Source organism: Mercenaria mercenaria, chromosome 8, assembly GCF_021730395.1.
Source record: "Mercenaria mercenaria strain notata chromosome 8, MADL_Memer_1, whole genome shotgun sequence".
Lineage (NCBI taxonomy): Eukaryota > Metazoa > Mollusca > Bivalvia > Venerida > Veneridae > Mercenaria > Mercenaria mercenaria.
Window position 1 is genome coordinate 40,894,840 of NC_069368.1, and position 24,997 is coordinate 40,919,836.

The 24,997-nt window shown below is 35.0% G+C and overlaps 2 protein-coding genes across 6 annotated transcripts in view; one reads left to right on the plus strand and one right to left on the minus strand.

Moving 5' to 3' along the window:
• Positions 1-2,187: 2,187 nt before the first annotated feature.
• LOC123566540 (X-linked retinitis pigmentosa GTPase regulator-like) overlaps positions 2,188-24,997 on the plus strand; it is a 44,610-nt gene continuing 21,800 nt past the window's right edge. Inside the window, exons 1-2 of one of the 4 annotated variants that reach the window (XM_053549755.1) lie at positions 2,188-2,622; positions 12,771-12,994. In XM_053549755.1, the coding sequence (XP_053405730.1) occupies positions 12,781-12,994 (214 nt within the window). In that variant the 5' untranslated portion in view covers positions 2,188-2,622; positions 12,771-12,780. Of the gene's footprint in view, positions 2,623-11,599; positions 12,234-12,770; positions 12,995-24,997 lie in introns of those variants that run through there. The other 3 variants (XM_045360743.2, XM_045360741.2, XM_045360742.2) reach the window with 3 other exon arrangements.
• Positions 4,393-10,502, minus strand: LOC123565779 (cAMP-regulated D2 protein-like). 2 transcript variants are annotated; one of them, XM_045359568.2, is made up of 6 exons: positions 10,353-10,502; positions 9,461-9,577; positions 8,983-9,106; positions 8,491-8,680; positions 7,869-7,999; positions 4,393-7,488 (listed from the first exon to the last, which is right to left on the minus strand). In XM_045359568.2, exons 2-6 carry the CDS (start codon positions 9,547-9,549, stop codon positions 6,499-6,501), a joined length of 1,524 nt encoding a protein of 507 aa, XP_045215503.2. In that variant the 5' UTR covers positions 9,550-9,577; positions 10,353-10,502; the 3' UTR covers positions 4,393-6,498. The 2 variants fall into 2 exon arrangements, with proteins under 2 accessions (XP_045215503.2, XP_045215502.2); XM_045359567.2 differs by lacking the exon at positions 10,353-10,502 and having other exon boundaries at positions 4,394-7,488; positions 9,461-9,724.

A 24,997-nucleotide genomic window follows, 5' to 3' on the forward strand; every position in this document is an offset into this window, starting at 1 on the left:
GATGGGACCACGTCGAAATATTGACTTAATGTTAACAGGTGTGAAGTTGGCTGCTGGTTAGGTATAGACATTAGACATTCGTATAGACATTCAAAAAAAAAAATAATCGAGGCGAATGTGTATAGACATTATCGAGGCTAATGCCTGTTTGTATAGACATTAGACATTCGTACAGGCTAATGTCTGTCTGTATAGACATTAGACAATCGTATAGACATTAAAAAAATCGAGGTGAATGTGTATAGACATTATCGAGGCTAATGCCTGTTTTTATAGACATTAGACATTCGTACAGGCTAATGTCTGTCTGTATTGACATTAGAAATTCGTATAGATATTCCAAAATCGAGGCGAATGCCTGTTTGTATAGACATTAGACATTCGTACAGACATTAAAAAATAGAGGCGAATGTCTATCTGTATAGACATTAGACATTCGTATAGAAATTCCAAAATCGAGGCGAATGCCTGTTTGTATAGACGTTAGACATTAGAAAATCGCGACGAATGCCCATCTGTATAGACATTACATTCGTATAGACATTCAAAAATCGAGGCGAATGCCCATCTGTATGCAGTATAACATTAGACATTTGTATAGACATTCATAATTGCGGCTAATGCCTTTCTTTATAGGCATTAGGCATTCGTATAGACATTAGACATTATAGACATTAAAAAAAATCGCGGTGAATGCCTGTCTGTATAGACATTAGACATTAGTTCAGACATTAAGAAAATCGGGTCGACTACCTGTCCTGTCTGTATAGACAGTAGACATCCGTATAGACATTCAAAATATCTGTTTATACACTAGAAGAAAATTATTTAGACGGTTAATGTATTTCTGTTTTATGTATTTATTGATAAAAAGAAGACAAACTCAATACAGAATATAGGTACAGTGGTGACATATTATAATGTTTTGTTGTTGTTTTTACGTATTTACAAGGTTTCAGATGTTCTCTTGCCAAACAGAGCTTTTAATTTGACAAAAATAAATTGTTCGCTTAAATGGGCAATCAAGTTTCAATTGGACTATAGAATGAACCCAACAATCTGTTGAAGTTTGTCTACAACCTTCGAAAAATAAGAGTGTGGTAATCTTATTTTGTATTTTAGTAATCTCGCATAAAAACACTTGCTGTACATTTTGTTCTAAGTTTTTAGTAACTGGGAAAGTGAAGGTTTCTATTGGTCAAAAAAATGTATATATTTTATATAAATTTTAACACATGAAGCATTCACAATATTGAGCTTACCTAGCCGAGTAGCTATATATGGTCGCTCATTTTCAACTACCTTGCCTATCACCGTAGGTTCGAAACCTCGCTTGGAGTGTCGAGTCCTAAAATGCGAAATGGATGCCATCCAACTGGCTTGCAGAAGACTGGATGTTCGACTAAGGTGCCCGCCCGTGACGAGATAATGCCCGTAGGGTTACTTGTGGTCTTGCTATACCATTAAAAGATGTGCACTCGCCATTCCACCTTAAAGTGTTTTGGTGTGACTCAAAAACTACCTTAAATTGTTTTGGTGTGACTCAAAAACTACCTTAAATTGTTTTGGTGTGACTCAAAAACCACCTTAAATTGTTTAGGTGTGACTCAAAAACCTCACTTATGATTTAACTATTTCTTACGTGACAAAACAAAACCACTTGAGATAAAAAAAAAACTGCTCTTAAATTGATCTGATTTTGTATAGATAAAAAATTGCTGTTGGCGGAAAGATAAATGAAAAAGAAAAACAACTATCTTTAAAAACGGAAACAACACATTATGAACTATATTTAATCAATTAGCGTTTGTTTGTCAAAACGTCGATCTCTGTTTACAAGAAACAAAACACTATGTAATTATGTAGTAAATTGATCATGTCATATTGAAGAAATCTTTTTCTCATTATCAAAGGAAATATATCGGTTGAAGATTTCATTTTAATATCAGTTTACTGTATGTATAGATTTTGAAATTCAATAGGTATATTCATCAAACTATGTATACTTTTTTGACATATTAACCTTTTAATCCGATTTATCGGGCTTTTAAATGCGACCTTTGTAGTTAAAACGTCTAAACTAAGCACAATCAATGCCGCTTAATTGTTAAATTAAAGTTTATGTTCCAACCTGTATATTCCTTACCCATGCATAGTGTGAAATACTGACTGATTGCATTTTGAATGAAACATTTGGGTAAATTGAATGGGTTTCATAAAAATGCAAACATACCTTTTATAAGATAAACGTTTGTTAAACAGTCGGGTATGTTCAGACCGAAAGACATATTAAATATTTGATACCTTTTAAGAACGGTAGCGATATAAGGATCTATATTAAGTCAAAATATTGAGTGGTTTGTGTAAAATGTTTACATACAATTAACGTTATCGGCACTGGAAACATGCGATAAAAATCTAGTTAACTTCTTAAACAAATTTAACTTTTAAAATTTAATACAATATATCTTATACTGTGATATCAGTAGTCATTTAGTCTAAGAAATTCTTTTGATTTTGAATGGAATAATTAAATATTGTTAAACGGGGAATACGTTGTTTTGGAATTCAGCCGTTTTGTTTTCTTAAGAGAATGGAACCAATTGTGCTGTCCTCTTGAAGGTAAGGCAAGTTCTGTTTAAACTTTTTTGACCACTTGAAGTATGGCGGGAATGTATACAGGTTTGCCTTAAGTTGATGTGTCTTGAACATTTTTTATGTTGAACTCCTTTAAACTTCACATATGGTTAACAAACGGTATGTAAATGTACGTATTTAAAATGTGGATATTTATTAATATATCTTTATGTAACGATATATGAATGAATGAACAAAAGTTTTAAGAATGTGCTACAGTATCAGTGAATACATTTCACGTCCAGGATTAAAATATGATAGTTGCATATTCAGGCCCCGTTAGTGTCTTATGACCTCCTAACAGCACAGTGAGTGAACAACAGTGCATCATCATTAATTTGTTAATGTGCTTGTATGCCCTCTGTTGTCGTCTTATGAACAAATCAGCTCATTTTGATGCGAGGACGAACATAATCATTTAAAAATGTTTGTTTAATATTTGAAATATTGAAAGCTCAAACAATTATTGAACCTTGTTTCTTTAACAACAAAGCACCTTAAGTACAATGTTATACGGTGACAACTGTTGAATTACCCGCAACATCATGGTGAACAATTGTTGAATTACCCGCAACATCATGCTGAACAATTGTTGAATTACCCGCAACATCATGCTGAACAATTCTTATGAATTGTGTCCTTTGTCCTGCATTCTCTACTCTTTCCCCTGAAATTTCAACCTTTATCTTATATCCCCTCCCCTTTACCCCTGACATATTATTCTTTATGTATCCTCTTATCCTAGTCCCAATCTGTAACTCTTTTTATCTTCCCTGAAGGTCCATCCAAATGATATCAGACTGAAAAGTGATAATTACGTCACGAGTTGGACTACCCTTGTCCCTGACGTTAGACCCTTTGTCCTGCATCCCCTCCCCCTTATTATACACCCCTTCCCTTGTCTCTGATATTTTATCCTTTATCCTGCATCCCCTTCCCTTTCCCTTGATATTACCCTTCTCATTGCCTCTGACATTTTACCTTGCATCTCTCCACCTTGTCCTAGTCCTAATCCGTATTCTAATTACCTCCCCTGACCGTCCGTCCGCGTAACATCAGACTGAAATGAAACGAAAGTGATAATTACATCACATGATTGACTACCCTTGCCCCTGACATTTTACCCTTTATCATGCATCCTCCGCTTGGCCCTGAAATGTTGCCTCTCCCAGATCAATAATTTTAAATTGCTACAATTTAGTACTCTTATTTACGGTGTTCCGGTCGGATCATCGAGATTTTTATTCCTGAATCCCATATATCGAAAGTCGAAATCACGAAACTACGATGGTAAAATTCGAAATCAAGATGGCGAAAACACGAAATTACGATTTTCATCATCTTAGTTTGGACTTTTACCATCGAACTTTCGACTTTCACCATCGTAGTTTCGACTTTCATCATCATAGTTTCGTGATTTCGACTTTCGAGATATGGGGTTCAGAAATAAAAACTATCGATGTTCCAAACGGAACACTGTACTTATTGCCCATAGATAAGCGGGGTTCGAATAAAAACCCACACGCAAGTTATGTATGAGCCCGCATGCGGTGGTAACAGGAGGGTAGAGGTTAGCATAGAGTTGTATTTTATGTTATCACATTGATTTATAAGATTTATAATCATTCTACTAAGATATATCATGTTTAACCGATGTGATATCAAATGATACCTTATCAATAATCTCGACGCACTTTTCAAATTTTAATGACAACCACCAGGTCATTTGTTATAACAAAAGAAAACATGATAAGCAAAAATAATTTATTTTCGCTCAAGAACTGCTTTTTGATTTCAGATAATTTTTATTTTGGATTAACCTTATCTTATCGAAGTTAACTTCAGATTTAGGAATAATCATGCTTCCAAATTAAACCCCCCTCTCAGAGTGCTACATATACAAACTTAACAGCTATAAGCCTGCTTGTTATTGAATATGTTTGATACTGGTTTGATAAATCGTTATTTCATGTACTTTAAAGATTATCTTAATACGTGGATAATACAAAAATATCGAACTTCACCACTCTTGCATAAAAAACATTTAAGGATATGCAAATACTAGTGTTTATTGTCGGCGAGGTGTTTATACCTTGTTATTGTGATCGATGACTTATTGAACTTGTGAATTATTGAGTATATTTTAAATTTATATAAGAAATAAAGTGAACAGTTTTTTTGTCCCATTTTTCACCATACTCTACAATGCCCAAACCAGCTCTATTCTTAGATAAGAGGAAAATAAATATTTATATAAATTTTGATAAATATAATGTACACAACTAGGGATACATTTTTCGATACATTACATGTTGCCAGGTCAAAAGGAGCCATCTTTCAGACCAAACAAAATTTCAAGTTATTCTTTAAAAAACAATTAAAAGATTATAATTTATGAATGTTAAAAGATTTAATCATTTTTTTTGTCGAGCGGACTCTACACAGTCACTGAACTAAAACGCAACACACAGAAAACCACTCTTGTACGAACTACAAATATTGTTGATAATTGATTTGATGAGACTTTTAAATTTTATAAATGGAAAGTCTCGTAAATGGATGAATTAAAATGTTTTATCAGTACAACTGATGACGCCATATGAATAAGTGTTTTTTTTTCTCCCCTGAAACTGCGAACGTGCCGTTATTCTTAATGTTTTTGATATTTTTCTTTGATGAACTTTTTTATATTTTTATATGAAAAGATATTTCGTCAGATACCATTCTACGGTGTCCCGTTATGTCCACCGTGTCCCCGATATGTCGACAGATACACGAGCAGCAACGACAGGACAATAATGGTGACTCGACAGGACGATAGCACACCGATGGTGGAGTGATGACATAATGATGATAAGCTGACTTCATTATGACGACTACACGAAGAAATATCGCATCTGCCATCTTGCCGCTGCGTCGTTTTATCACTATCACGCAACCGTGACATCTCGTCATCGCACCATCGTATCAGTGTACCATCACTACCATACTATCTTATTGTCGTAACATCGCCATCGTAGTGTCAAGGTACCACAATTACCTGTTGACAAAGCGATAGCACGACGGCTGCAGCGGAACACTGCACCAACCTGAGTAGTTACTTTACTGTTGAACATCGATAATCTAAAATGGATCCGACGACCGCTGCGTGTCTGTTGTTCATGCAAAACGGATAATCCAGATATCCTCTGAGCTTTCTATATTCGTTGTGATCCAAGTACGTTGAACTATGGAAGAAATACGTGTTAGTTACGATATAATGTCAATAAAAGGCGAGTTTACGTCGCACTGCCATTTTCTGGTGACTTAAAATGTAGGGTACCATTATATGGGGAGGTGATACCGACAACAAGCAGTGTCGAGCCTGAGGTGAACGCAAAGCATGAAAAAACCTTATACAGCATGTTTGTGTGAGTAAACTGAGAACATGAAAGAATATGCCGCCACAATCATTCTGTTATACAGTAAGATTTACTTTTATCTTCGAAAATCTACCTAACGCAAGTATGAAATGTAGGGATGTGGTTCGAACATGGTACCTAAAGCAGGCATGCGGCGGCAAAAATGAAAGCAATGTTCGTAAAATCGCACGTACGGCAGCATACGCGTACACATCCACAAAAGAAGAAAAAACGATTTTAAACGTCGAGCTTTCTGTTGAAACTGACCGATAATTTGACGTACTAGAGCATAGAATTGAGTGAATATCCACACCATTGATAACAGGTTGCATGTTTGGCAGAAAAATCGCAAATGATCGAATTCCTAAATTAATTGACATGATAAGGGGGGTGGTGGGTATTGTTTTTAATTAATAACAAACGTCTGGGTTACAGAACAATGGATATAAATATTCTTTGTTTACTTTTCATATTCTACAGTATCCCAGAAATCGCAAAAGTCATCCCTGTAGCTCTCAATTAACTCGTCTCGCGGTGTTATAAAATGCATTGTCGCCTTTTTTGAAGTTTGGTATTCATAGGTGGGCCATCTGATATCAGGTACCCTCATCCCATAATTTGGGTTGCTGGTGTGTGCAAAATTTGTCCAGTACGTCATCATTTCACGTGAAAGTCTTATTTCGTCTTCTGTGACATTTCTTCCGATGAAATTACCAAAGAGGTAAGGTAACTCGGCCGCATGACACACGTGGCCCTCACAAAAAGAATGATCCGCGGATGCGCTAGGATATTCCGCGGCATGCTCAAAGACAAACCTGTATGTTTCCATATTGTCTTTAGCTCTCAGTCTGCTGACATTCCTGTTGGAACATGTAAAGAGGTAATCAGTCGCAAGCTGGCCGAGAGTGTCTCGAAGGTCATTAACTCCTTCTTGCAGGGGATATTCTCTATTAATTTGAAAGAAATGTGACGGTTTGAAAACTCCCAGCGCAGCCTCGTATAAAAGAGGCGGCATGGATGTATTTAGGATTCCATGAATGAACATCCGCCCTTCGTCTTTAAGTGTTCCAAGGATTGTGGGAATGTTTCTAACTTTATTTTTCCTAAGAGCTTCCATTGGCTGAAGGGGATTTTCATCCTCGTCAATGATTGGTCCGATTGGTTCAAAATAGTTGATGACTTTAAATGATGTCAGTGTAAGCATAGATTTCTCTTGGGCTTCGTCAATTTCTTCCACAGATTTCGATCTCAGACATTTAACATCCCCGATAAAGCACCCAAGAAGTAAATAGATCGCATTTGCCACACCGAGGGCTTGCAGTTTAGTCCGATATGGTATACCGAACGGGGCACTTTGTACAGCAGCACTTTGAAATAGCCCATAAGATTTCGGTGACAGCATGTGGATGAAGACTGATTGTGCTCCAGCACTTTCGCCAAAAGCCATAACCTTTGAACAGAAATAAAAACAGTCCGAGTCGTGCGTAAGATCAGGGTAGAGGGTTTATGTGATAACATGTTTATTTTACATGTGTATTCACATTGGTATAAAACAGTTTGTGTATTGACAGGCTTTTGAAATAGTGTACAACTAATGTAAAGATATTTTTGTTGAAATCCGCAGAACAAGGAAGTGATGTTTTCTTAACTCATGGGTAAAAACGCGTTATAATCTTCTCGCAGAGCATTAAAGTCGATACAGTGGTCCTGTCAAATTTCGAAAGATCAATAGTAATGCTGCCTACAGAAACTTGCATTCAGGGGTGTTTAAACCGTGCAACCTTTAAGTCTCATTATTCCTCTGTCACGTGACAATCGATAAATGTATACCTTCCCCGGATCACCTCCAAAATTCTGTATGTTTTCTCTGACCCAGTTTAGGGCCAGTCTCTGGTCTTGGATCCCATAGTTACCATGGCAATCGTCCTCGCGATCTCCCGTGTACAAAAATCCCAAGAGACCTGTAAAATTCAAGAAAAATAAAACCACCATTGCCAAATGGGACTGTCGTTCTATACAAAATAAACCTCGCTATCAAAAATACGAAGACAAACATAATTTACATATTTTCTTTGCTTGCCACAGACTTTGCAAGCCAAATGACGAAACAACGCATGAACAACCACTGGACTCTGACTCATAGCTGTATATTATATGTTTGAATTTCAAAGAAGAAAGTAACCCATAATCTAAGACTTACTACAGGCAATTGTTTTGTTTACAGAGCGTATTAAGGATTTCAAGCCTTGTTGAGTTTTTATCGAGTTCTGTTCCTCGAGATATACTAATACTGCAGCCCTCTGAGGGAGCACAGTCATGACAATATCGAGGTTTAAACTCGATGCCCTCTGGGTTGAGCAGCCGACACATCTTCCGTCAAATCATCGTTCCCTTTTTAAAGGTGCATTCTACTATTCGTGCAAATACGCATAACCTAAGCAATGTATATTACCAATTCTATAAGCAACGGTCACAAGAACAACTTCACCGTGGCTGACTATGTTATTTCCGTCATAGACCTCGGCCGACGGGTATCCCCATTTAAACGCTCCACCGTGGAAAAACACCATCACTGGGTATTTCATCGTGTTTGTTCCCTCTAGTGGTGTCCAGACATTTAAGTACAGACAATCTTCTGACGTCTATGAAAACATAAAGTAAATATTAAAACATATTTAGAAATACTTGATAGCTTCGCACTATCAAACAGTGGTTAGTCAAGCTTGCTCCTCTTGAGAAGCAAATGTCTTCTTTGACCGAAACATGCTTTTCCCCCAATAATATCAAGTGGTTTATATTTTTTACCGAAATACCTAGAGACCGTTGATATTTTATGTACATGTGTATAATAATAATCTTATTAATTTCATCAATTCAACTGGGTTCATTTCTTTACAATTTGTCAGTGTAATAAAGGATGTTTATATATATATAATGTCGTTACTTCAGTGGGGCATCCACTATCCGGTAGGTATTTTGTGCAGTATTTCTGCGGGCAGCCGGGTGGGCGTGTAGTTGCGTTATAAATATCTGGAGACCATTGCGCTGGAGATTCAGGTGACCGCCATCTAAAAACAGAAACACCGCCATCTAAAAACAGACCCACCGCCATCTAAAAACAGAAACGGTTCTTGTTTAACAATCAGTTGCTCTCTTATACAATTTATAGCTTGACAGGTCGATCCTCGAAGAGTGTTTCCCAGCATTCCATTCTCCATACGAGCCAAGTATAATTAAGCTGCACACATTTTTCTTGACGATTTATATTTTTTAATATAAGTCTAAAGTAGGTAAGATATAGCCGAACTATTTTCCTTAGTTATTAAGTTGCTCGTGGAGAATAAGGTATTACATCATTTGACTTGCAGGTAACTGATCTAGCATGCCCTTCATGTTATATAGTCTGCCCATAGTTTTCCTACCTTAAGTCGCCCGTAGGTGGTTTCGCATATGGTATCCCTAAAAACTGCAAAGCCTTGTCTGTTCTTGTTCCACGTACATCTCCGAACATAGTATTGACTATTACATCACCAAAACTGCTGTTTAAAATAGTCAAAAGAACGCAAAATAGAGTCTGTAACCGTTTATTATCCATTTTAAGCTATATAGAAACAGTTTATGTAAACTTAGAGCGGTGAATATTTGGGTTGACACAGCCATCCAACTTTAACCTACTTCTATATTTTCTGATAAGAGAATATGGTAGGTACAATAAAATAGAACCCTTGAGAGTTTTTTGTTTATTTAGATCTATTTATGCTTTATAAAAGTGCTTTTCATGATCCAGGATGTTTTTGTTAAATTTCTTATCTAATCTTTATGTTATCTATAACTATATTCCCAGAATCACTTTTTAGGCTTTCAAGAAGGTATATTAAACGGGAACCCGCGTCGAAATAAGTGTAACTGACTGTAAGTAATGTATGTATGTATGATGTCTAATGTAACAATAGAACGGACTATGGAGTTTCCCACTCCCTGTTCAAAGTAATACATTTTGTAATGAAACTTTAGCATCTTATATAAAGATAGCGATGCTTCAAAAGTTGTGTTGAAGCTGTTTGGTGAAATGAAAGTGAAAGTTTGTATTTCCTGATGTCTTCCTACGCAATATTAGCGTTGTCAGTCACGTGACCATGGTTTGGCATTATGGTCAACCCAATATCTTTTGGTATTTTTAATTGCATAAAGACACACCTTCGCGACAAGGGTAGTCTCGCAAGAAGTGAAAAGTAAGAAATGCTGATTAAAACATATTATAAATTGTTATTTTTACTAAGAAAATAGTAGCGAAGGAATTTAATACCTTCTTACCTACAGGTATGTCGTTCTTCTGCCTCCGCTTCCGACGTTAGGAACGACAACTCTGAGAAAGAGACTTATCCAAAATAAGTTCTTGATATTCTAAAATTTTAATCGAACTAAACACGGAAGGAATCTCCACGTTTCGTATCGTGGTAAAACAAAAGTAATAAAATCTATACCCTCTTTTCAAGTAGCTGCAAGAGCTAAAGGTAGATTAGAATTCGGATCTATACGGCTATTGACAACTATTGAGAGTTCCATTGAGTTGATAAGCATAGATCACGCACAAAGAACTCTTCAAACAATAAATTCCAGACCAGAGTTGATTCACGTTGATCGATGACAGCCTGGGGCTTGATCTCTTTACCTAGCCTGACAACAAACAGTTGCCGAATATTAAGTAAGAAAACAAAACAATTACTTGTCGTCTTAATTTCAATGTATGAAGTTTTTCACTTTATAGATACGTTCGATGGCATAAACATACTGTTTACATATTCAGAGCCAGAGTTTTAATGAAAAATCATACTGAGTACAATTCTTTTTCCAAATAGAAGGATTTATTTTTACTCAGAAAAGGAGCATTAAAAAGATGCTGCCAGTTGACGGTATATTGTCACAGGCTGGCCATATTTTATGTTAATGATGCAAAAAGTCTTGAGTGTGAATTAAGGAAATAGACTGAGCAGTGTGCTAAGTGAAAGGGTTGTTATATCAGTGCCGTCTCCATTGTTATTAATATCACTGTGACAAAGGATGGCTATACTCGTAACAGTAGATTAAGTATATTATCCGCGGTAATTGTATCCACCTCGTTTACTCCGTGATAAACAGCTGCTTATAAATACGTAACTCTGAATTACTATCAGCATACAATGTATATATACTTCGTGGTTGAAAATTGTCAGATTCAGATCATCCGCCGTAGTTGTATCCGCTGAAATAGTATAAAAAGCGTTAGTACACTGTGACCATCATTTGATTAACTGTGACTATCCGTGGTAGTTGTACCAGATGAAACAATGTACAGAGTGTATACCCGCAACATAAAAATCAATACAAGGAAAATTGAAATTAAACATCCTTGATGCAAATCAAACAAAATGGAAAAAGAACAATCTGCGTTATGTTTTTCTAATCAATCAGAAACCTAATATAACCAAACAATAAAAAACTGAAAAGTGAAATGTACCATTGATTTGAATAATTCTTTGTTGATCCATAATAATGGCTATATGACACCAGGAATTTACATATCTTTCAAATGCTTATCATGATAAATACTAAATAGCACTTGACTTTTATTTAAATGATTTCAATAATGTTTGTTTGAGGGATATATTATGGAAAGTTTAGATTTAAATTTTGTCTAGGATCGACATGGAAAGCGCATTAAAAGTAAACAGTTTGATATGAAAATGCATACTGGTTGTTTGCAGTATTGTAGGGACAAAGTTATTTGAGGAATAGGAGACGCAATATTACGAATATAATCGTCTTTAATGAAAAATCTGGATTAAGGTTGTTCATTTTTGCTACGTGTTGAATGTAAACAGGAGAGAAAATATTTACAAAATAGACAAAACGTTTTGTTTTTGAAGGAAAATATTGTCTTTGCTAATGGATTCAGATACAACAAGTTGGAAAATCATTTCAGTGTTATGAAATAAAGGATAACTGTTTCATATCATAGGGAATATTACAATTATCGCACGAAGAAATCGTGCCGGTGGTGGTTGGATCTAGTTAGAATGCATTGTTTCTAGGGTTAAGTCATACAAGTGTAATTCTAACTATTAAGTAGCTAAAGGTGAACGTGACAAAGATTTGTACAGGACAAGTCAACATGAAGGATATCTTGCATTTCGGATATTCAACGCTACCTCCTATGTAAGATTCCATAGATATGTACAGTTAAAAGCTCATGCACAAATACGCAAGCACGTACGCACGAAGCACAATATGAATAGAACCACCCGTTTTATATCTAATAAATCTATGAATTAATAATCAATAGTTTGATATACGCTGACAGATTACCTTACCATTAGATACCTTATTGCTCACTTGACAGATTATTTATTTATTGCATAACTTTCCTAATGTGATTAACTTCAAAGAGATTTTGAACACATTTAGAAAGGTAAACATAACAAGAGATGGTATAAAAAATCTAAGTAAATCACAGTTCAAATACAGTTATACTGGTAAACCGTATACGCCCATAAAAACGACATTTTTACTCATTATGTAAAAAACATCTGTGTATAGACTGCATGTTCAACTGTCACTACTACAGTCACAATAACACTAATTCTTTAAAAAAACAAAACTTTATCTTAACTAGAACGAAAAAAGGAAATTCCCTACGAATCGATCCGAATTGATAATTCAACAATCTTGAATGTTTATTTCGCTTTGTTTCAGACGCGAGGAAATGCAGACGGACATGAAGACGGACACTGTGCACTACCGCGAGGACGCCACGGGTCATATGCTGTGTTGGGGTTGCGGAGAGTTTGGACAGCACGGTCATGGTTACAAGAAAGAAGTCTCTTTCCTTGACGGGGCTGTTGAAAAGTTCTGTGGTGCACGTGAACATCAAGTGAAGCACGTGGGATGTGGGTCGAGTCATACTGCTGTTGTCACAAGTAGGTTAATTTTTCAAAGTAGTTTTTGAACTACAAAAAAAGTTACAGGGGTCTTTGATGTATGCTGATTCAGGACATTTGAAAGTGTCTCATTGATAGTTGACACAGATATTTTGACATTTTAGTACTTTTGAAATACTACTGAACATTCAAAGATCGAAGTCCTTTGCCACTAAAAGAAACTGACATGCGGCATTTAGGAATTCAAGACTTTTCTATCCTATTGGGTAATCTTTAAATTAATGTGCAACTTAAAGTTTGTCGGATTTTGCGAAAAACTGAATTGCAATACATTAACAATGTATAGTAAATATACTGGGGTTCGTAGAGATTTGAGCTAATTTGGAAACAACTGCTTTCCCTCTTCTATCTTCGCCAAGATGAGTTTCATTTTCTATTATCAAGAACAATAAGTCTCTTGGGTTTGGGTAGTTAAATCAGTTGCAGTTACTCCCCTTTTAATAAATGAACTGAGTTGAGAGGGACTTTAAAATCCTGTCCCTACTAATACACTTCCCCGATGTATACCATTGCTCGACATGGTACCGGTAAACCTCTGCTGAAACGTCCACTATTTAAAGCGTTCCCAAAATGATAATTAGATATAGACATTTACAAGAATGTCTTTTGCTTTTAAATGGTATTACTTCATAAATGTCTTTTTCTTCGAATAACTGTCTAACATAGAGACTTACCTTAAGCCCTCTTTAGACAAGGGAAACAATCTGTTTATATAATATAGTAAAATTGTTGAGTGAACACCGTTTCTTAATCCTTATCTTGTCCATGTTTTATAAGTACAATGGAAAAGTAACCTATTTATGTTAAATGCTATGCAGGATAAGACAGTCATGCATGTAACAGTCCTGAAATTGATTTCTTTGATTTTCTCATGACGCACATATATAACAATCTCTAATACCCTAGTAGAGATTGTTCTCTTTCCAGCAGTAGCCTTTTCAACATATTTTACCTTGTGAAATTTTGTGGGTTTGGACTTTTCAAAAAAATCGTCTGTTTGTTGACAAAATTCACAACAAAAATGTCATACTTTACACGGTTAACTACACATGTATCTGAAATAGATAGTTCCGTCTTGAGGTCAAGGTTATATTTTTAGTCCCACTGCCTATATAATAACAATAACAGTTACAAAAATAGCCCGAAACATGTACATTTTTGTTATTCGATAACAAGTTTGTATTTGTATTGTGATTTCAACAAAAAGCTGCACAAAGATAAAACATGTTTGATTTCAATACAATATTTGGAAAAGGTAAAAAGAAAGGCAGCCTTCCAACATGAGATTTAAACAATAATTGAAACACCAAATTTAATTCCAAACGTATTTTAGAATAACATGATTTTTTTAAAAAAAATCCACATCAAATGTTACCAGACAAGTCAGTCAGAAGAGATCAACTGGACTCAACTTTATTTTCTTGTTACAGCTAACAATTCCAGACACTGCTGTAATTTTCAAAGAATTCTCCTCAGAGATCGAGAAGTTGTTAACCTTTATGGACATCTTGTTAAAGAAATGATTGTTCAAGAGCCCCAGAATATTCCCAGTTATGGCGGGTTATGACAGGGTGTGATCTCCCGCCATTTTACGACCTCAGGTCGCGTGACGGAATAGTTATCGTTTTTCGTCTGCCTGTAAAATGTCTTTTGTTCGCTTTAAGGCCAAAGGCAATTATATGGAGTGACAAATTATGCCAGAATTACCAAGCATGATTCAAAGTTTTAATTAGAAAACACCAAGACAATGCTAAAGTTGTAAAGCTCTACAGCAAAAATGAATTGTTCGACCATAATTACGTGTTCTAGAAGAAATTACGGTTTCCGAACGTGTGTTGTATTCCACACTTTGCGGATTGTAAAGTTTCATTAAGTCCAATAATCACTTTGAAAGTAGGAAACCGTAGGGATTGTCTCTGAAAAAATATGCCCTGTAATACATCTAATAGGCGTTACATTTGCATCTTAATGACTGTAATTCGGATCACATTTTGTTTTACGTGAAAAGTCTTTCAGTTACTTGCCGCATAAGCGTTTTCAATGTTACCCAAGTTTTAATATTAAAAAATCACACGCTTGTAATCAATGACTTCATGAACATTAAAATATGATTGATAATTAAGTTATTGGAATTCTAGAAAGATATATTTCTTAAGGGTAAACAGAAACCTTAGTTCTGAATTATTGATTTCAGCCCTCGGCTTTTGAATTAAGCGATTTATTTCAATTTTTTTTTACCTTGAAGTTTGGAACATTTAAACGCTCTGCAAACGTTGTTGCAACAGTATGCTGAATTGTTTGTATTTCCTTGCTGGCTTTTCAATAGCTTTTACAAAAAATGGAAACTTTATTGAGTCATGTTATGCAAAATCATATTCAAGATATATTTCATAATATGAAATGATACATGTATTCTATATATTTTATTAGGTTATTATATACTGAAGAATTTGGTCGACGTTTCTGGTGTATTTATAGATTGAATGAAGACGTGGCATCAAATTTAAGTCAATAAAATATTATAAGAAGAACAATATCCTAGCAAAGTGTTTGTACGGGTAGTTGATAAGTTATTCGAGCAGTCATCATGACACCAGTGAAAGTAACCTGTCAGAGAAAAGGTTAAAATGTCCCAACGTTTAGCTTGTTCAGTTATATTAATATTATTTGAAATAACAGTGATTTTTAAAGCTCTTTACCTATTTCTAAAGCAATATCAGCTATTTGTTTGCTACAAAAAGAAAACAACAATATAATAATCAACTCTAATAGATAGTTAACAGGAATGTGATATGATTGTAATATCATTCGTTAAATTCTTGTTTGTTCAAGAAGAAGTTTAAAACTGCGTACTGTCTTGTTTGTGAGAGTAATTTCTTGAATAAATCAAATGTTAGAATAAATATTTCTAGCAATACTGTAAAAGTATTATGTACAAGTAAATGCAGAAGCTAAGAATTTCGTTCACTAAAACATTTTGAGTCCGTTTAGAAAATATCGAATAATGTTCTTTTCTGCAATACCCTCATTTCTACATTTAGTCAAGAACGTTACATTAGTTATGCGGATCAAGTAATCGGCCTAAGACAGACTGACAGAGTAATTGCCCTTTGACCCTGGTGGCGCTGTCTCATATCTGCTGATTCATTTAGCAGTGTGTCGTTCATAGGACTGTAAAACCAGGCACGATTTTAAATGAAATAAAAGATAAACCTCTGTGCATCATACAAAAACAAACATTTATTTCTTAAGATTTTATTAATAAAACTGTACATTTCTTCAAAGGCACGAGCAAAATATATATAATAAGTTAGCGGATTATGTAATATAGATTATGTAATATAGTCTAACTTCAGTTATTGATACATGCTAAACCGAGAACAACAACAAATCCACATGTTGTAACTATTTAGTGCAATGATATAAGTACCTATAGATTAGATAGTATTGTTAAAAATATTTTGACTACACAAAATAGAGTTTTAGCACTTAATAGCTCATACTGAGACAGTTATAGTGAACATTTTGTCTATTACAGGAACTGATTTGATCAAATAGGTGTAATTGGGGACTTCGTTTTGATCAAAATGAATTCTATACAAACGATACAAATAAAGGCAGATTTTTTACTTCGTGTTATAACTCCTGTCCAACATCACTGCCGGCATTTTTGCTCACTAGAGCACAGCGTGCTCAAGGCGGGCTATTGTGACCACTCACCGTACCTCTGTACCTCCCCTGTTCGCCCGATAACCATATGCTCTGAAGCTTGGTTGAAATTGATCAAACGCCTCCATGATGTCCCCTGGATGGTCCTCTGAACGGTTTTGCCTAAGTTTACATAGTGACCACCAGAGCGAGGTATAGAAAAATATCTTTTAGTTTATCACGTGAAATACACGGAACACTTTAAACGACAAAATAGTGATGATACATTTTGCGTTAAATATATCGCCGCCTGTGCTAAAAATAGAAAAAATAAAATAAACGGCATCGCATCCTGAGTCGCTGGTCATATTTTGAAATAATTTCACAGGAATGTTGCTTGGGTAAACTACTAGTACATCTCGATTTGTCAAGACAACAACATTGCTACCGGGGCTGGTCTAGTTTTCCGTATTCGACTCCCTTGTTTGTATTCGATATGTAAAACGTTATACGCTTTTAAGACACATGACATTTTTTCGCCCTATCTAAAATAGTTTATTAAACCCGTCTATTAGTGTTTAACATTCTGTGAAATTAAAGAACAAACATCCTCGTGTAGGTCACCATGAACAAATTTATCTTGATTTCTATTGTTGTCATTAAGCGCAAAATGCGCGACAACGCAAAAGCAAATATTTCGTCATGTGAACCAAAATACATCCCGCGCAAAATGTGCTTAGGGTGTATTATTGCGCCTGGTAGGACAGTTCGCAAACCCGCTTTGCGCCTAGTAGGACAGGTTGCAAACCCGTTTTGCGCCCAATAGGACAGGTTGCAAATTCGTTTTGCGCCTAGTAGGACAGGTTGCAAATCCGTTTTGCGCCTATGCGGTGTGCGTATTTCGTCGTGTGAATGGAATGGTTGGACAGGTACTTTTGGATTGTTTTTGAAAAAAGTCTTTGCTTTAGGAACTACATGAAATTAGTGAAAATCGAAAATTCAACAACGAAACATGTTATCTTTGGATTGTTCTAGATCCCTTTATTGGGAAACAGTATGAATAATAACCATGTTTGAAGTTTAGCTTATATGTAAGAAACGTGATACTGACAACATGGATATTTTAGTGGCTAATTAATAAAAAAATATTTAAAAAGTCTATCACTTTAATGAATTATATAAGACAAACGATGGGAGTAAATATATTAACACCCTTTACCCTTTACTGCATGTAATTCAAATCCTGATATAAATATTTCGCCTTTACATCGCCATGGTCTTATTAAGGTAGAAACACTGGTCGCAATGTTTCATACGATCGAGCTATTGTGTATGGCCAGTTCTGATAAAAAAAACAAGTTTAGAAATATCTGGCTGAGATATAAATGCTCTGATCAAAGTGACATGTTAATGAATATTAGAAGGCAGAAGTATACAATTCCCATAAAAGGCATTGCCTTCAAAAACGTGATAATATTTTCATCGAATCTGTCAGGGAGAAGATGAAAAATGTGCTTTATTATACCGTCAATATTCTCAATATTCAGATAGGGCGGTGAAAAATTGGTCATCTGTTAGAATTTCATGTTTTTCTCGTGCTAATGCAAATAAACGGGATCGTAACACACGATCAGAGGTCTGGCTAGAAGATCAAAATGCCAACAGCGGAATAAATTGGTTAGATGAGCACTTCTTTCCGTTTGAACATATTGCTTTTTTTCTCTGCATAACTGAAGACGATGCGCACAAATCAGTTTTCGCTTGCTCATCCAAACGATATACTTAATTAAAACACATGGCTGGTAGATCTCTGCATTTTGCAAGAGTATCATTTAGCACCAATTGTACTATGTAGCGAAGCTGAATCATTAAGCGTTTTCAAACCATTGCTGTAATGTTGTAAGCAAGCGTTACTGTTCAAAATGCAACTTTATGCAAGAAATCATGGGCACATAAAGCACCATAGAATGACTCAATGTCATATAGTTACAGTAGAGCATATATTTTACCCAAGTTTAGTTTAAATAAGTAAAAAATGTTGGTAATATAGACCCAAGTATACTTTAAATAAGAAGGATTAAGATAGATTATATAGTTTACCCTAGTATAGTTTAGTCAAACAGAATTAAGGTAAATTACATAGTTTACCCGAGTATAGTTTAGTTAAACAGAATTAAGGTAAATTACATAGTTTACCCGAGTATAGTTTAGATAAATAGAATTAAGGTGGGTTATATAGTTTACCCCCAGTAAGAACTAAGGCCATGATATTGTTTTCACTTAAGAAACATAAAATGCTTTTACCCGAAAAAAAACTGAGAAGTAAATTGTTCTAAGTGTTCAAGGATATTCTTTTCCATAGTTTCCATAGGCTAAATTTAAACAGATAAATATCTTATCAATAGTTTTATAGTTCTCAATTTTAGTACCTAAATTTTTCGAAAAAAAAAATAAAAAAAAACTAGCCTTTCTGTGCATTTTCTGTTCACATTTAATGTACGGATGAAGTTGTCAAAGCAACTCAATAAAGAACTTGAGTCTTGATATGTTTGGGTAAATCGCTTGCTTATTGCTTGTGTCAAATAAGCTAGAAGAAATAAGAACTTGCAGTTATTGAGAAATAGTTCATTTTTCCTTTACCTGAAAATAAAATATTCTTTCAGTCAAGTCTGAATGATGCTACGCGGTCTAAAATGTGTCTCACATCAACGACCTTTCTGAGTATTGTCATATCAAGAGTGAAAGTAGAGCTGAGCTATTTTGAAAACTGCCATTGCAAGATACGAAACCCTAGCTCATATGTCAAGGTCACCTTTTGCGTTCTTTAATTGGATATAAGGAGTTTTAGAATCTTATAGAAATAATCACAAGGTGATCCTCTATAAAACCAGCTTAAGTATACAGAATTGCAAAAAGTGATGATTTCAGTTGAGCATTATGTTTTTAACTGTAAATGACATTAAAACGGTTTATTTGTTTATTAAGTAACGGAAAATCAAATGTTATAATATGTTTGACTACACTGCTACAAGTAACGAGGCTATGTTGTTATTTAATCTGACTGTTTCAAGCTATTTCATTTGGGAATGTCTCTTCTACTTTTCTTGCTAAGTGGGCATTCAAATGCCTTTAATGGAAATATGAATAGACCGGATATGTATCTTAAAAGATATTTTGGAAAATCATTTCCCGCTGTTTTAAGCTTTAGAAATACCTCGTATTTGATATCACTTCATCTACAAGATATATATTTCCGATATGAATGTAAGTGGAAAATTAATATTGAAAAATACTATCAATAATGTACAGTTCTATAGTCTAGATGTACACCATCAAATTCTCAGTTTTTAACTACATGTATAAATACCAGTTAAAAATTGAACGGATTTGATGGTGTATATCTAGACTATAGGCCTGTACATTATTGATAATTCTTTTCATAATTCACACATTCTTATAATTAGGTTTTAATCAAAACATGGTAAGATCATATCGTAAAAGTTTAATTATGCATATTGCGCTCTGCAACTAACATGTTAGATAACTTCTAATTAGTTGCATTTGTCTATAAGATAACAGTTTGCTCTTCCTGGAGAGAAGACAGAAAGATAGAAAACAAAACCTAAAGTGCGTGACTCCGGCCACAAGGGGACCGTGTCATCACATTTTGACATCATATTACCACTACAAACTAACGTGTTATGAGACTTATCGACCCGGGCAAACCTTATTCCACAAAAAGATCATACTCTCTGACATGAGGCTATATCTCCCCAATATATTATCTGATAAAATATTTCTGACAAGTTAATTCACTGTGTTTATTGAGAGGGAGAAGTTGATAACCAATAAAACATCACATATATCCCAGCCGTAGAACGAACGGACGTGAAACGATCGCTTCAGTACAATATTTGCATAGAAACAGCATTTCATGATAATCCCCCAGAATAAGCGGACCCATCACGATTGTCTTGGTATGAAAAATGTCAACCGGCTTCCGGACAGGACATGGTATGCTGATATTTTCCGATATTTGATGCATGTGTCTTAATTGTCTAGAAAGGCGTACATGTGACTTTGGTCTAAAATGACCTTAATTGAATCCTCTCCACCACCTCCTAAAACAGAAATTTCCCCCAAAAAGGGTAAATGTAGAAGATGTTTACATACTATCGTATTACTTCATTAAGTCCGTCAATACCCTGTAAATGTTTTAAATGCCCCGGAAATTTTTTCCGAATTAATCCGTGCCAATTTTGATGAATGACAACAAGAATTCATCGATCCTTAGCCTTCGAATAATGGGCTCATACGCGGTACTGCATTTAATCAGCCTTTCTGTGAGATAAGAATATTTAAGCTACAGTCATTGAAACAACATGTATATGTATGGCACATGTAAGGTTTCTAAGAAGAAGTAGTAAATGACTCGGAGATGATCGTAGATGAATGTCGACAAAACATTTCATGATAAGGATATAACATTGCGTAAGAATATCATATGCAGTACACATTTATTACGAAAAACATTTACAGGTTATTATACAGGTTAACTGACACAGAAAAATGTGTTTTATTCCTTGACTTTGACTTCGCAGACATGTCTAAACTGACCAAGAAGTATTTTAACATGCATTTTGAAATACATGTACATTAGGGGGTATCGCGTTTTAACTTTCGGTTGTTTTTACGAAAATAATTACGTTATGATTCCACCTTATGCTTGTCTTAACCCATTCAACAAACCATTCTTGTGCTTTTAGGTCGAGATTTGGTACCCTTAAAACCAACAATAAACTAAAACATTAGGAATATTTATGAAACTCAATAATATCAAGCACACATTTTGGTATGGAATTCATTGTTATGTTATACACTACACTTACCAGTCTTACCAAAATACTTAATACAATAAAGAAAGCTAAAGAGAGCTAAAACAAACTAATTTTGACAGATCGCGAAAACTAATGACGAAATTTGACAGGTGGTAGGTGACTCTTGCCCTTATTCAGGAAGCTGTTTCTTCTACCTTCTAGTTTGATCTTCTGTACTCAAAAAGTAAGATAATAAAAGAAATGAAAGCTAACTGACAGTCGTTTTTTTCTATCCAAGTCAAGTAATTCTCCGCATTGTTTAAATCAGCTGACACTAATTAGAGTAATTCAAAACGTTGTAATTAGGCAAAACAAATTCCTTATTTTCACATCTATATTGAGGATTCGGATGAGCACATGTATTAGTAATACAATTTCGGTACCAATTGTGCTTACATATCTCAACAGCCGTGACATGTCCTTAAAACAGTTGCTCTCTCCCTTTTAAAATAATACGTTATATTCATGACTGAGTGTTTATAAATGCAAGGTCATATATTAACCAAATTTTATCTGAATAGCCATAACGTTTTTATACTTGACATATGTTTCGCATTCACGCCGTATCAAACCTGGCCGGTCTGGGAAAATAATTGCAAACGGCTTTGAACACACAAATATCGATGGGTCGATATTACGCGAAGATTATTCCAGCCAGTATCGATGGGTCGGTATTACGCGTACATTATTGCGGCCAATATCGATGGGTCGATATTACGCGTAGATTATTCCGGCCAATATCGATGGATCGGTATTACGCGTAGATTATTCCGGCCAATATCGATGGGTCGGTATTACGCGTAGATTATTCCGACCTATATCGCTGGGTCGATATTACGCGTACATTATTGCGGCCAATATCGATGGGTCGGTATTACGCGTAGATTATTCCGGCCAATATCGATGGGTCGGTATTACGCGTAGATTATTCCGGTGTCGGTATTACGCGTAGATTATTACGCTTAGATTATTCCGGTGTCGGTATTCCGCGTAGATTATTCCGGCCTATATCGATGGGTCGGTATTACGGTAGAACTTTGGTTTGAAAAGAACAAAAAAGACCTGAAGCTTTCGAATCCTTACCTTGCTTTCATTGCGAGCAATAGCAAATTTATTGACATGTTGAGAACTAGTTATTGCAATATATAAACTCAAAGAGACTCTTTCTAAATGATAGCAGTTTCTTTCTTGCGTAACTGGTTGATGGTATACCAGTATATGTACATGACAGATCTTTCAGTCGTTTATGTCTACTAGCATAATAAACCGTTCGCTGACTAGCTTTTACAAAAAGCTCACCTTGTTATCTAAAAAGGTAGTGCAAAAATGATAAACAAAATGGCGTACAATATGTTTCCGCACAAATTCAATAAATGGAGCTTATTCTTGATTTATCCCAGCCTTAATGCAAGTTCATTTTTTTTGTGGCCAGTAGTGGAAACATTTTTCAAAGTGAGACTGTAGCTTATATATAAGGTTAAAAAGTCCTTAAAGAGTTGCATGCCGAAATTTTATTGCTATCTGACATTCTTTTTTTCTTTGAATTTCAACGCATCTATTTTATTGAAAGTGAACTGTGAAATGTAGTAATTATGTTTAATTTTAACCTGTAACGAACTGCATTATAACACCTGCGATATTGTGCAGTTACTGTCCTTCTGTGCGTATCTATCTATCCTTCTATCCCTCTTTGTATCCTTACCAAATGATTTAATGGCAAAGTAATGCAGTTTAATTATATTTTATTGCGTATACATTGTAATCACATACATACATACATACATACATACATACATACATACAGTGAGCATACATAAATACATATATCAATGCAAGTATACAAAAGGGTTGGGACACAAGTTATAACAACATTACCTGGGACCCTCCCTGAAATGGCATAGAAATGGCAAAGACGTTTACAGCTAGACGCTGATTTTTCGCCAGTATGATATTATTCATAAATGATTTTTTTTTTCAAAAGATGTAACTATAAAAGCTGTCTGACAATTCCACAGACCGAATCATCATACTCCTTTCATTGAGAGCGAGTATTTCTCTGAGGATACATAAATTTCCGCGTCTGCACTTTGTCCAACTGTCACGACTTGATTACAGAGCAGAACAATCCTCACAAATTCTGCTTACTTTTAATCAGACCCCACCATTTGTTCATTTTTGCATTTGATAACATTCTATTGACATGCTGGTATGGTTCAACAAAAACAAGATCAAAATATCACGGCCTTCGCGATTCCCGTGGCTCCTACTCTTTTATATTCCCCTATCAACATCGACCCGAGTTATTGTCGGAAAATTCCCCGTAATTTACTGCCCACTTTTCAATGCTGATTTTTATGAAAAACATGTCATGGATTTCCATCATTTCTCGATGGAAAGTTGACAAGAGGTTTTTAATGTTGCCTCATTTGGTTATTGGCATTCGGGTCTTTGCTCATCATTTGCCTGTCAAAATGTGATCGCATCGCTATTCAGAGAAGACGACCAGAAATAATTTAATATTTTCTGGAATAGTCTCACTAAACTAAATTTGTTGCTCCCGGGATTCTGGCCACAGAAATATCTATACAAGCATGAAATGAGAAAATACATAAATGCAGAAAGGAAGAAACTAGGCACTTGAAATATATAACTTTAGAACCACCAAGAGATGTTTTTGGAAGTTGTTCTTTTTCCTCAAGGTTAAACGTTTCGTGAGTTTTTTTTTGCGTTTTATTTAGTTTACATTTTCTCATGATTACATTGATATAGGATAAAGAAACTCAGTCAAGCCTTACTTGTATGTTTCATTAAGTATAAAACAAGCAAGCATACAAGATTGTACGTTACAAAAATAAAAAACAGTCATAACTTCAGAAACCGGGGCTGTTTCTAGAACAAATTAGTACCTGTTGAAGATAACTCAGTATATGATTTTTCAGCTTCAAATATGCTGTTACCTTGCCCATTGACCTATTGACAACAAAAACAAAAACGACTCTCTCTGACCAAAATCCATCATCCAATGAAATTTGCCCCAGTTATCACATGATATAGATCGACAATTGTTTAAAGCTAAAAGACTCTTAACAGATTAACCCTAAAATAGTAAGGGTCATCTTCTGACACAGACCATCAACTAATGAAGTTAAAACTTCTGACGACTGGCAAGGCATAACAATAAACACCTTCACGGAAGAAGTCGGGTCGAAGAGGGTGTTTGAGAGGCTGGGGAACATAATAAATCGGATAAGAAATGTATATATATATATTTTAAATGAAAATGATTATTGAAAAATTTGCAGAAAATTTCAAAAGTCTTCAATAGGTTAACACGAATAAAATCTTCGAGGTATACAGACAGTCACAAATATTCAGTTTAGTGGGCAATCTTTGTCATTTCAAAACATAACTTGCGCTATAAATGTATTAAAAGCTTTAGATGATAATTGTACATATG

Bases quoted from the DNA above. Each gene is read 5' to 3' on its own strand.
- LOC123565779 (XM_045359567.2), bottom strand. From the start codon at position 9,633: ATGGATAATAAACGGTTACAGACTCTATTTTGCGTTCTTTTGACTATT. The intron at 9,107-9,460 runs GTAGGAAAACTA...TTCTGTTTTTAG, and splicing joins CCACCTACGGGCGACTTAAG to ATGGCGGTCACCTGAATCTC. The intron at 7,489-7,868 runs GTATACATTTAT...TTCTGTTCAAAG, and splicing joins TTGGAGGTGATCCGGGGAAG to GTTATGGCTTTTGGCGAAAG.